General features: G+C 46.7%; 1 protein-coding gene across 1 annotated transcript in view; it reads left to right on the forward strand.

Moving 5' to 3' along the window:
* The first annotated feature begins 207 nt into the window (after positions 1-207).
* CASTOR1 (cytosolic arginine sensor for mTORC1 subunit 1) overlaps positions 208-13,466 on the forward strand; it is a 116,452-nt gene continuing 103,193 nt past the window's right edge. Inside the window, exons 1-2 of the mRNA XM_075319960.1 lie at positions 208-594; positions 4,941-5,011. Coding sequence (XP_075176075.1) covers positions 482-594; positions 4,941-5,011 — 184 coding nt within the window. The 5' untranslated portion in view covers positions 208-481. The remainder of the gene's footprint in view (positions 595-4,940; positions 5,012-13,466) is intronic.

Here is a 13,466-nt window from a genome sequence, read left to right on the forward strand (position 1 = left end):
TGTTCTTCCCTCAGGAAACAGCTCAGCCAGTCACTGTGCGGCCATTACTGCGGCCAGGCTGAGCACACCCGGGCCTGGGAATAACGGGAAAGCCGCACCATGTGCACGTACTCCACAGCCTGAGGAGGCGGGCCATGAAGGGGGCAGGGCGCCAATCCGCTCCAGCTCCGCCCTCTCCCTTCCGATCACGTGAGCGGAGCGCTGTGCCAGCTGGACGGCGCCGTTTGCAGTGTGCGCGGTCATAGCTGGCGCTGTCTCCGCAGGACCGGCCGCTTCCGAGCACCTTCCGGCAGACGTCCTCACTTACGTGTCGCGTGTCGCAAAGAGTCTGACAGCCGTATGGTAGTCCCGGGGGTGTGTCTATGAGGTCACTCAGCCATGCACCGCCCCTCCGCATAACCCCGCCCCTCCTCACCGCCCCGCCCCCAGCCACGCTTGCTCGGCCCCTCAGCTCTCACGCTGGATCTCGGCTCTTCCCACCATGGACCTGCAGCTGCTGGAGCACCGGGTGCGGGTCACCAGCATTGACAAGTCCGGGCTCTGGTTCTACACTCACCCGATCGTCAAGCTACTGTTCCTGCGGCATCGTACGAGGTATGTGCCGGGACCGAGCGGATACTTGCACCAGCATCTTCCCTGGGGAGACTGTTACCCTCATCATCCTCCCCGGTGTGATCAGCAGTGACTGCGGACACTCAAGTGCATGATGTGGAGAACTACTGCTCCCAGCGGGTTGTAACTGGAGCGGTACTGCTGTAGTGCTGCTTGCAGAGAATAGGTTATAATATATATATAATATCCACTACCCCTGTTCTGCCAGTGCCGGTGATGCCCACACACTAGGGTTGCCATCACAGTGGCCCTCTTGGCCCTTCAGTATGTGCAGCAGACCCAGCATGGCATATACACATGCCCATTATTCTTGCAGTTGCCCAGTATATACCCCCACCAGCTGGCCAATACTCCCATATGACCACCTCATGGTCTGCACGAGTCACAGAATGCCCCCCCTTCTCCCCCGTGCTGGTGCCTCCCCAGGATGTATGCAGGATATTCGGTGGATCAGGGTGGTCTACTCTGCGATTAATAGAATACTATACATATCACCATCTGGTATGTACTCACATGTGGACACAGAAGAGGGCCCTGTGTTAGGACACTATATGGGCACTCTGCATCCCAATAACGTATGATAATGCACAATTCCACCTGGTTTGGAGGTAGTGATGGCTCCCTCACCTCCTAGGACCACCCTGGCTATCCTGTCCTTCCATCCATCAATTGCCCCGGCTATCCTGTCCTTCCATCCATCAATCAATCGCCCTGGCTATCCTGTCCTTCCATCCATCAATCAATCAATCGCCCTGGCTATCCTGTCCTTCCATCCATCAATCAATCGCCCTGGCTAGCCTGTCCTTCCATCCATCAATCAATCGCCCTGGCTATCCTGTCCTTCCATCCATCAATCAATCGCCCTGGCTATCCTGTCCTTCCATCCATCAATCAATCGCCCTGGCTATCCTGTCCTTCCATCCATCAATCAATCGCCCTGGCTATCCTGTCCTTCCATCCATCAATCAATCGCCCTGGCTATCCTGTCCTTCCATCCATCAATCAATCGCCCTGGCTATCCTGTCCTTCCATCCATCAATCAATCGCCCTGGCTAGCCTGTCCTTCCATCCATCAATCAATCGCCCTGGCTAGCCTGTCCTTCCATCCATCAATCAATCGCCCCGGCTAGCCTGTCCTTCCATCCATCAATCAATCGCCCCGGCTAGCCTGTCCTTACATCCATCAATCAATCGCCCCGGCTAGCCTGTCCTTACATCCATCAATCAATCGCCCCGGCTAGCCTGTCCTTCCATCCATCAATCAATCGCCCCGGCTAGCCTGTCCTTCCATCCATCAATCAATCGCCCCGGCTAGCCTGTCCTTCCATCCATCAATCAATCGCCCCGGCTAGCCTGTCCTTCCATCCATCAATCAATCGCCCCGGCTAGCCTGTCCTTCCATCCATCAATCAATCGCCCCGGCTAGCCTGTCCTTCCATCCATCAATCAATCGCCCCGGCTAGCCTGTCCTTCCATCCATCAATCAATCGCCCCGGCTAGCCTGTCCTTCCATCCATCAATCAATCGCCCCGGCTAGCCTGTCCTTCCATCCATCAGTCAATCGCCCCGGCTAGCCTGTCCTGCCATCCATCAGTCAATCGCCCCGGCTAGCCTGTCCTGCCATCCATCAGTCAATCGCCCCGGCTAGCCTGTCCTGCCATCCATCAGTCAATCGCCCCGGCTAGCCTGTCCTGCCATCCATCAGTCAATCGCCCCGGCTAGCCTGTCCTGCCATCCATCAGTCAATCGCCCCGGCTAGCCTGTCCTGCCATCCATCAGTCAATCGCCCCGGCTAGCCTGTCCTGCCATCCATCAGTCAATCGCCCCGGCTAGCCTGTCCTGCCATCCATCAGTCAATCGCCCCGGCTAGCCTGTCCTGCCATCCATCAGTCAATCGCCCCGGCTAGCCTGTCCTGCCATCCATCAGTCAATCGCCCCGGCTAGCCTGTCCTGCCATCCATCAGTCAATCGCCCCGGCTAGCCTGTCCTGCCATCCATCAGTCAATCGCCCCGGCTAGCCTGTCCTGCCATCCATCAGTCAATCGCCCCGGCTAGCCTGTCCTGCCATCCATCAGTCAATCGCCCCGGCTAGCCTGTCCTGCCATCGCCCCGGCTAGCCTGTCCTGCCATCGCCCCGGCTAGCCTGTCCTGCCCACCTCCGTTATACCATCAGACGGCTCTAGAGTGTTTTCTCTCTCTAAGGTTTCCATGAACAGCTTTCTGCTATGACAAGCGCCAACTACAAGCCAGTGTGCGCACATTTAGGGCAGGTTCACACCTGTGGATTTCCACATGTAAAGTCTGCAGCATCATAGTGCTAGGAAAATGGATGAGTATCCACTTAACCTCGCAATCATGCTATTTCACATTGGTAATATTAACCCTTCCATGGTGATCCTCTTCGTAGATGTATTGCTTTATGTCACCTCGCTGGATTGCTGTAATTTAACGTAAAACCCTTTGAAATGAAAAAGTAGGAATGTAGTGTTGTCTGAGTATGGTCAGAATTACTGTGACCGCGCATTGCATCATGTACTGATCATCGTGGTGTGTCACCGATGAATGTGCTGGTGAAGATTGCTGATGAGACTTTTTCCCCACTTGTCTCACAAGAGACGATATTCTAGTAGCACAGAGTCCAGCATCAGACATGGTGTCATACCGAGATAGTGGGATCTGCCTCCATTACAGAAGGGGACTGGGATCATGGCCAGTTTCTACTGCCCCTTTGTCCCGACTGTCTGTTTTATTTACTATGCTTTGCTTATATTGCACAGTTATATTCCGCAGCGCTTTAGACATCAGCATCACTGTCCCTGTTGGTCCTCACAACCTAAATTCCCTATCATGTAGGAGGAAGCCCATGCAAACACGGGGAGAACATACAAACTCCTTGCAGCTGTTGTCCTTGGTGGGATTTTAACCCAGGACCCCAGCGCTGCAAGATTACAGTGCTAACCACTGAGCCACCCTGGTTAGTCTGTGATGCACCCTGGTCATTAACATTTGTTTTGTTTTTCTCCCTAAATAATAAAGTTCCTTTTAGGTTATGTTGTGCTAAAGTAGAATTTTCTTATAAAAGGCTCAGAATGGGTTATATTTTTTTTGGGGAGAAAATGCAATACCTCACTGAACCCCCACAGTTAGGCTACTTCCACACTGCTTTTTGCCTTCCGTTCAGTGGCCCTGTCTGTGCATCCGTCCAAACCGCCCCTCTCCCACCCTGCAAAGTGTGTTTCGGACACATGCACCGACAGGGCCATTCACTGTAATGGAGCAGACTACGTTAGCGTGCGCTCTGTCTTGTACCATTTTCGTGCATATACATTTTCTGCAGACGGACACCCGACCGTAGTCGACTACGTTCGGGTGTCCGCCTGCAGAAAACGTATGTGTGCAAAAATGGTACAAAACAGAGCACACGCTAACGTAGTGTGCTCCATTACAGTGAATGGCCCTGTCGGTGCATGCGTTCGAAACACGCTTTGCAGGGTGGGAGAGGGGCGGTTCGGACGGATGCCCCGACAGGGCCACTGAACGGAAGGCAAAATGCAGTGTGAAAGGGGCCTTACCGTTCTTGCTGCCCGTCCCCTGCTGGTGTCAGCTTTCTGTTGCTGCAGCCACACGTCTCTATATGGAGGCTGTCATCACTGCAGTAAGGACAGGGGAGCAGTCAGATCAGGGGCAGACACACAGAGGGCTCCTGTGCAACAATGGAAAATAGCGGCATTTGGTATCAACTTTTAGTGCTTATCCTTTATTGAGCTGTGGCCGGCAGACACTAGCCCAGTTAGCCAACGCCGTTTCGCGTGAATACAAGATTTCTCAAGACTTTTAGAAACTGTGTTGACACGAAACGGCGTTGACCAACTGGGCTAGTGTCTGCCGGCCACAGCTCAATAAAACATAAGCACTATGTTGGTACTGAGTGCCGCTATTGCCTATTTTGGACTGTGGACATCTTTCTATTAGCTGAGCACCACTACCCGTCCCTCCACCAGACCTGGAGGTGGATCGCTTTCCTGAGGTGGTTTTAGTCCTGTGTAGTAGCTCATGGCTAGAGTCTGTAGTGCCAGTCAGAGATCGAGTTTCTATAATTCTTGGACCCTTTGCAGCCTGATAACTCATCATACAGCAGAAGTGATCCTGTTTTGGAGGTGGTAGCGGCTTCCTTACTTGTTGGGCTACTTGTGGCTGCACAGGTTGTCCATTGGTATGTCCAACCTAGAGTCAGACGAGTATTGCTTCCTTTATTTATTTCCCTTTTTTTAATTGTTTGTTTTCTTCATTAAATTTTGAACTACACAATAAATGTTTATTTTCACCAGATGCAAGTTTTTCAGTTTGACAGAAACTCCAGAGGATTACACATTGATGCTGGATGAGGAAGGATTTACAGGTACAGTTCCTTCATTATTTTTTCAGTACTTGTATCGGATCATGGCCTATAAACATCATAAACTCCTGATGTTCCTTGCGGTGTAGGGCACGACTGTGGACATACTGACCAGTTGTCATTCATAGGGGTCTTACATTTAGGTTTAGAATTGGGTCATACTATTAGAAATATTAGGCCTGTTTCAGACATCAGTGATTCTGGTACGTATGTGCTTTTTTTTTTTTTTATATACGTACCAGAATCACTGACATACGCAGACCCATTATAATCAGTGGGTCTGCATACACATCAGTGATTTTTCACTGACCGTGTCTCCACGCGGCGTACACGCGTGTCTGTGATTGCCACATGTCCGTTTTTTTATGGCATCACTGATGTCCCAAGGACCACACTATGGTGTGATCTGTGAAAAACGTACCAGAAAAACACATAGAAAATAAAAAAACATTTTCAACTCACTTTCTCTAGCGACGCTCTGTGCAGCCTGTGCTGTCTGTAGCTTCCTGGCCGGCTCATGCATATTCATGAATGCAGCCAGAGCCGACCCGGAAGTAGCTGCAGAGAGCGGTGGGCGGACGCTTCAGAGCCGAGGAGTTCAGCACCATGGAGAGCAGGAACGGGACAGGTGAGCATACGTCCATGTGCAATCACGGATTTCACATGGACAACCACCATGTGCCGTGAATCACGGAACACGGAGGGACTTGTGTGTTTTACACGTCAGTAAAGAACGTCTGTGTTTTTTACTGACATGTGAAACAGGCCTCATCCCTATTTGTCATAGAAAACACAATGACGTATATAAGTGCTGGTCAAATTTGCTATAATGTTGACTGGCGGCTCGTTGTGAGAAATTATCCGCCAGTGTAAGGCTAAGTTCACACAGGGCATCTTTTGCTGCGTTTTTGGTGCTTTTTCAGGTTATAAAGATACACCTAAATGCATGCATTTCCTTCCCCCAGCAAAGTCTATGAGATTTCTATTTTGCTGCCCACACTGGGCATCTTTTCTTGGCTGCGTTTTTGAAGATGCACCCAAGATGCAGCGTGTCAATTCTTTTTGCGTTTTTACAATGTTTTTGAGCCCTTCCAGTCAATAGATTTGACTTAAAAAACGCATTGGGCAAAACGCGGCAAAAACACATTTTTTTTATGCATTTTTTGGGACAAAAACGCTGCATCTTTGTGGTTAAAAAAAAAAAAAAAAATGCTGCATGTGAACATAGCCTAAAAGGACCATAAGGATATGTTCTCTGGTAGCATGTTCTCTGCAGAGACTCTACAGCAGATATCACTGCAATAAAGATGTCACAACAATGTGGGAAACACATAAATTGAAGTCCTAATCCAATCCTGCCAGGTTTACCTGTAATCCACAGAAAAATCCAGCAGTAAGTGAATGTTCACACTGTCTTTTTTTTTTTTTTTTTTTTTATGGGCGTGAGGTGGAAAAAGCTCTATCAAAGCGATCAAAAGAATGGTCCTATTAATTTGTATGGGAAAATGATTTTATGTAATATTGTTAGGTTTTTAAAGATTTCAAGGATTTAAAAGAAGTAACGGATTTTTTTTCCCTGCTGCTTTCTGTTAGGAAGGCGGTTAATACTTTACAGTAGAAGTAATAGGAAGGCTAAAAAAAATGTCCAGGAGTCTGAGTGTTTTGTCATTGTTTTTGCTTAAAAAAATAACTAGCAAGTTTTTCATTGTTTAATGGATTTAAAGGGAATCTGTCACCAGGCTTTTACTATATAAGCTGAAGCTAGCATACTGCAAGGGTTAACACAGAAAGTTCAGGGCTGCCTGTCTTGTCACAGTCTGATCTGTTGTTTAAGCAGCAGGAGCCTGATCATTGCTCAGACTACAATGTCACGCCCCTAGTCTGACTCCTCACTGTCAGTTTACAATCTATATTTATAGCCTAGTGTAGCGCCTGCTACATGACGAAGTCTAAAAATTCTGATTGTGTCCGAACGGCTGCAACCAGTAATCTAAGTGATACATCCTTGGATTTAGGATCTCTTTGTTTACATTAAACTGCTTTCAGATGAGGTAGCAAAAACCTGCTGACAGATACCCTTTAAAAAGCGCTCTGTAAACACCAGTAAAATGGCGCCAGGAAATAATGTGGGGAAAAATAAAATACTGACTGGAAAAAATTATTGAAAACGTTGCTCGGAGAAACTACCTAACAACACTAAAAAGATGCTTCCGGTTTACAAAACTTTTGAGAAAAGGTGTTATTCTGAAAGCGTCTTCTGATTGAAATGCCCACATTTTTGATTGCCGGAAAAAGATGCAGTGTGAATGAACATGCTGTATTATTCCATCACAGCCCCGCCAACAAAGGAGAAGGTACATAATGTCTACTGGAATTAGTAGGCTGTCTGCGTAATCCTGCACTTACTACAGAGAGACAGGCTGAATCTTTTGTAACATCCGTTTAGCCTCTGTTTGGGCTTGTTGTCTATTTGGGGTGGACACACGTGTAGTTGACCACACTTTTTTGTCTGCCTAAAAAAAAGCTAATTATATACTTCATTATGAATATCACTTTTGTGGTTTCGTGGAGGGTGTTGTCTGAATCCCTTTAGCAATTTAGACTAAAAATCGTTATGCAGTGCTCAGTATAAGGCTATGTGCGCACTAGAAAAGTGATTTTTGTCAAGAAAATTTCTTGAGAAACTTCTGGGAGTTGAAGATTACCACCCTGTGGTGAAAAACTGCACCAAAACCGCAGGAAAAACGCATGCAGTTTTGCCGCAGGTTTGTCCCTGCGTTTTTTTATGCTCTAACTGCAATAAATAATATATAGAATAGATAATCGATAGACAGACAGATAATGGATAGAGGGAAAGATGGATAGATAGATAATAGATAAGAAAGACCTATATAATGTCCCACCTCCCTACATATTCTAAGCTGGCACCCTTTAGTGACTTTCATGTGGCACTAAAGGGTGCCTAGCCTTGTATTTAGCCAAAAAAGAAATAAATAATTAAAAAAAAATGACGTGGGGTCCCCCCATCTTTTGTAGCCGGGTAGGGTAAAGCAGATGGCTGCAGCCTGCAGACCACAGCTGGCAGCTTTACCTTGGCTGGTAATCCAAAACAGAGGGCATCCCACGCTGTTAGTTTACATTAAATAAATAATTTAAAACAAAAAACGTGGGGTCCCACCCAAATTGGATCACCAGCCAAGGTAAAGCGGACAGCTGTGGTCTAGTATTCTCAGACTAGCGCGGTCCACCGTTATTGGACACTCCCCAGCCTAAAAATAGCAGGCCACAGCCGCCCCAGAAGTGGCGCATCCATTAGATGTGCCAATTCCTGGCGCTTTGCCCCAACTGATCCCGTTGCCCTGGTGCGGTGGCAAACGAAGTAATATATGGGGCTGATGCCAGATGTGTAATGTCACCTGGCATGAGGCCCTGGGGTTAGTGATGTGACGCGTTTATCAGATACCTGACATCACACAAACCCAGTCAGTAAGAAATAAAAAATAGACAACAAAAAAAAAGTTTTATTTGAAAAAACACTGCCCAAAACATTCCCTCTTTCACCAATTTATTGAAAAGAACAATCAAATCTGGGTCCGGCATAATCCAATAAGGGGGTCCCACGACGATCCATACTATAGTCACTGTCCCAGTCAATCAAAAACAGAATGTTCCCCATTGGCTGGGAGAGCAGTGCAGTGACCTGAGCTAACATCAATAGGTCAGCCCAGGTCACTGCAGGGAATGACAAGCGCTGCTGTCAGGAGGTTAGATGAGATCATAACCTGCAGTGACGATCTCCTGCACTCCTGACATCAGCGCTGGCACTGACTTCTATTCCCGCTGCGTTCTCAGCAGTATCGCGAGAGCCTGTGACGTCACCGCTAGTCACAGTTTTGGGCCACCCGCGAGACGGGCATAGAAGGCAGTGACAGCGCTGACGTCAGAAGAGCAGCAGATCGTCACAGCAGGTAATGATCTCATCTAACCTCCTGACAGCACCACTCATCCCCGCGGTTGCCAGCACTGCAGTGTGAGAATCTGCTGATACTGCAGTGCGGGCAGACACGGGGCTGGAGTGGGACACAGACTGCACGGGCACCCAACAGAGGTCACACGGAAGTGCTTCCGTGCGGCGTCCAGGGAGTGTGATGTGTGTGTTTATGCTCTGCTCCGCTTCCTGTCATAATGACATCACTTCCCTGCAAAACGCAGGCAATGATGAACATTACCGCAGGTAAACCGCGGCTATACCGAGGGTATACCACACATCATTTGCTATCTGCAGTATACCCGCGGTATTTCGCGATTACATTACAGTGAATGGAGTGAAATACCGCAGGTACCTGTGGAAAAGAAGTGACATGCACATTTTCTCAAGAAATTCTGCAGAAAGAATGTTCTTGAGAAAAAACCGCAGTGTGTGCACAGCTATTTTTTTTTCCCATAGGTTTTGCTGGGAAATGTCTGCAGAAAGATTACAAACATTTCTCAAGAAATTTCTGCAGCAAAACCGCGGGTAAAAATGCAGTGTGCGCACAGGGCCTAAATGTGAACTAAGCATTAAGAACCCCCATACACATGAGATAAAAGTTGACTGATTTTTGGCAGCATCTTCCAATCAGCGAGTGTTCATGGAAACTTCGTCACTGTACACTACTACCCGCTCATCCCAACAGATTAGGTTGGTAGACATAAAATTCGTGTGGTTGGAATTTAATCACCTGAACTTTTTTGTTCAGTGGGAAGAACAGAGCTGAGTGTTCCTGTGTATGGGGAGTAGGGAGAGAGGTGGGAATCTAACTATCGATATGGTGCAGAATACATTTTGCCCACTGTGGACTGCTGTACATTTTATATTTTTATAGGGACGGCTTTGCGCGCCCTCTCTGTCTGGGGACGGCTTTGCGCGCCCTCTCTGGCTGGGGACGGCTTTGCGCGCCCTCTGTGGCTGGGGGGGATGGTATTATTCCATTTTTCACAGATAGTATCCTCTATTCTTACATATCCCTTATATTTCCTGCACCATTAAATATTGGTGATCTTTCCCGGATGATCTATTGTGTTATATAATATCCCGTATCGCCTTGTAATCTCATGGGTCGGCCTGTTTCCTGTTTTTCTCAAATTCTTGTTTTGCTGTGGGAAGTTTAAAGGTGTAAGTGTGGGAGTAAAGCATGTGTCCAGTGATATAATGGCTGGCACGTGAACAGGACGGTGTGTGCGGTTTTGCTCGTGGAGCATGTGGGGGTGGGATGCTGGGCTTAGACAATGGGATTTTCTTTCTGGTGTGTTTCCAAGGTGGAACCCTCTGCTCGTGCAGTATGGGATTCATATGGTTAGATACAGTGCGGATACACATACGGTAATCCATTCACAACATATTAGGAATTTTGATGCTGGAAAGCAACAGATCTGGGCAGGGAAGTGAAAAGGAAATCTGCCAGGAAGGAAACCAGGACGCCCAGCTCTTTAATGGTAGCAGCGAGCTTGTTCTTGCAGCTATTGCACATCAGACAGTGAGACGTCAAGGATTTGTATTGACACGTTAGGATTTCAGAAGCCGCCATTTACAAGCTATTTAAATGTCTGACTCGTAACTGATTCATTGAGATATTCACAGTCACCGTATTTTTGGAATGGGTCTCCTTGATTTAGTAATAGTGTAGTTTGTGAGTAGTGCACTTGGTAGCCGGCAGCATTTGGTGACTGTGCTGTGACTTTAAAAGCCTTTTAATAAAAAGGAAATTTCTACAAATGAAATGAGCAAGACATTTTATTTACTTGTAATTGGTCAGTGAGGGCTCAATCTGATTGTTACAATCCAGGTGACATACAGTTAGGTCCAGAAATATTTGGACAGTGACACAATTTTCGCGAGTTGGGCTCTGCATGCCACCACATTGGATTTGAAATGAAACCTCTACAACAGAATTCAAGTGCAGATTGTAACGTTTAATTTGAAGGTTTGAACAAAAATATCTGATAGAAATTGTAGGAATTGTACACATTTCTTTACAAACACTCCACATTTTAGGAGGTCAAAAGTAATTGGACAAATAAACCAAACCCAAACAAAATATTTTTATTTTCAATATTTTGTTGCGAATCCTTTGGAGGCAATCACTGCCTTAAGTCTGGAACCCATGGACATCACCAAACGCTGGGTTTCCTCCTTCTTAATGCTTTGCCAGGCCTTTACAGCCGCAGCCTTCAGGTCTTGCTTGTTTGTGGGTCTTTCCGTCTTAAGTCTGGATTTGAGCAAGTGAAATGCATGCTCAATTGGGTTAAGATCTGGTGATTGACTTGGCCATTGCAGAATGTTCCACTTTTTTGCACTCATGAACTCCTGGGTAGCTTTGGCTGTATGGTTGGGGTCATTGTCCATCTGTACTATGAAGCGCCGTCCGATCAACTTTGCGGCATTTGGCGGAATCTGGGCTGAAAGTATATCCCGGTACACTTCAGAATTCATCCGGCTACTCTTGTCTGCTGTTATGTCATCAATAAACACAAGTGACCCAGTGCCATTGAAAGCCATGCATGCCCATGCCACCACGTTGCCTCCACCATGTTTTACAGAGGATGTGGTGTGCCTTGGATCATGTGCCGTTCCCTTTCTTCTCCAAACTTTTTTCTTCCCATCATTCTGGTACAGGTTAATCTTTGTCTCATCTGTCCATAGAATACTTTTCCAGAACTGAGCTGGCTTCATGAGGTGTTTTTCAGCAAATTTAACTATGGCCTGTCTATTTTTGGAATTGATGAATGGTTTGCATCTAGATGTGAACCCTTTGTATTTACTTTCATGGAGTCTTCTCTTTACTGTTGACTTAGAGACAGATACACCTACTTCACTGAGAGTGTTCTGGACTTCAGTTGATGTTGTGAACGGGTTCTTCTTCACCAAAGAAAGTATGCGGCGATCATCCACCACTGTTGTCATCCGTGGACGCCCAGGCCTTTTTGAGTTCCCAAGCTCACCAGTCAATTCCTTTTTTCTCAGAATGTACCCGACTGTTGATTTTGCTACTCCAAGCATGTCTGCTATCTCTCTGATGGATTTTTTCTTTTTTTTTCAGCCTCAGGATGTTCTGCTTCACCTCAATTGAGAGTTCCTTAGACCGCATGTTGTCTGGTCACAGCAACAGCTTCCAAATGCAAAACCACACACCTGTAATCAACCCCAGACCTTTTAACTACTTCATTGATTACAGGTTAACGAGGGAGACGCCTTCAGAGTTAATTTCAGCCCTTAGAGTCCCTTGTCCAATTACTTTTGGTCCCTTGAAAAAGAGGAGGCTATGCATTACAGAGCTATGATTCCTAAACCCTTTCTCCGATTTGGATGTGAAAACTCTCATATTGTAGCTGGGAGTGTGCACTTTCAGCCCATATTATATATATAATTGTATTTCTGAACATGTTTTTGTAAACAGCTAAAATAACAAAACTTGTGTCACTGTCCAAATATTTCTGGACCTAACTGTACATGTTATCACCACAAATGTCATCTTGTCCCATCCTTTGACCTGCACTAAAAAAATGTTTCTGATCTTCAATGTCAATTGGAAACAGAACGGATGGGAACTGCAATGGAAACAATTTTTTTCTATTCCCATACTATTAAAGTGTCTCAGCATGTGAGATTACAATCCAGATCATTGAGATGCCCATCTGTTTGGAGTCTTCATTGCTGCTTGAAAATCCAGTCTGAAATTGAAATTGTTTAAGGGTTTGTCTCAAATTCCAGTCTTCAGGGTGCAACGCTCCATGGCCCCCTGGTTGCCTGTGGGTGGCGCACCCCTGAAGACTGACAGTTTGGGCTGTGACCTGAATGGTGTGCTCTCTTGCTGCTATGATGATGCAGTGATGCTGGTGGGTGATGTGACCAGCTATAGTAGAGGGGTGCTTCTATAGGGTGTCGTTGGCGAGGGATTGACTCCGGATGCCCTGGCGCACTACATAAAAGGACTTGTCCTGGCTGGGTGTGTGGACTAGTGTCGTGTGGGCTGTTCGCCCATGGAGGCCGAATGTTGCCGCTGATGTCAGCTAGCAAGGACCAAATGATGACTCGTTTTTGAAAGGAGACCAGTAGTTCTTTTCAAACAATGGTACTTTACTCAACAGTTTGATTTCTCTAAACAACTTCATACACCAGATAGTGGGCACAAATCTTCAGGCATGTGTCAACAGTACAAGGCATATCAAAACGCATTTTCCGTTTCCATTGGGTTGTTTCTGACCTTACTAGTCCCATGAGTCCCAGCATCAACTAACCCCTCCCATTGTGGGCTAGTCCCAACACTTAACTACAACTGCACCTATAGTCTGGTAACTTCCTATACATTACACAAGAACATACTGCAATACAACACATTCCAATCCACGCGACACAATATTTACAAAAGACATTATTCATATTACACTACACAACGCGATTGGTGTCTTCAGGTGCAAC

Source organism: Anomaloglossus baeobatrachus, chromosome 1, assembly GCF_048569485.1.
Source record: "Anomaloglossus baeobatrachus isolate aAnoBae1 chromosome 1, aAnoBae1.hap1, whole genome shotgun sequence".
In the NCBI taxonomy this organism is placed as follows: domain Eukaryota; kingdom Metazoa; phylum Chordata; class Amphibia; order Anura; family Aromobatidae; genus Anomaloglossus; species Anomaloglossus baeobatrachus.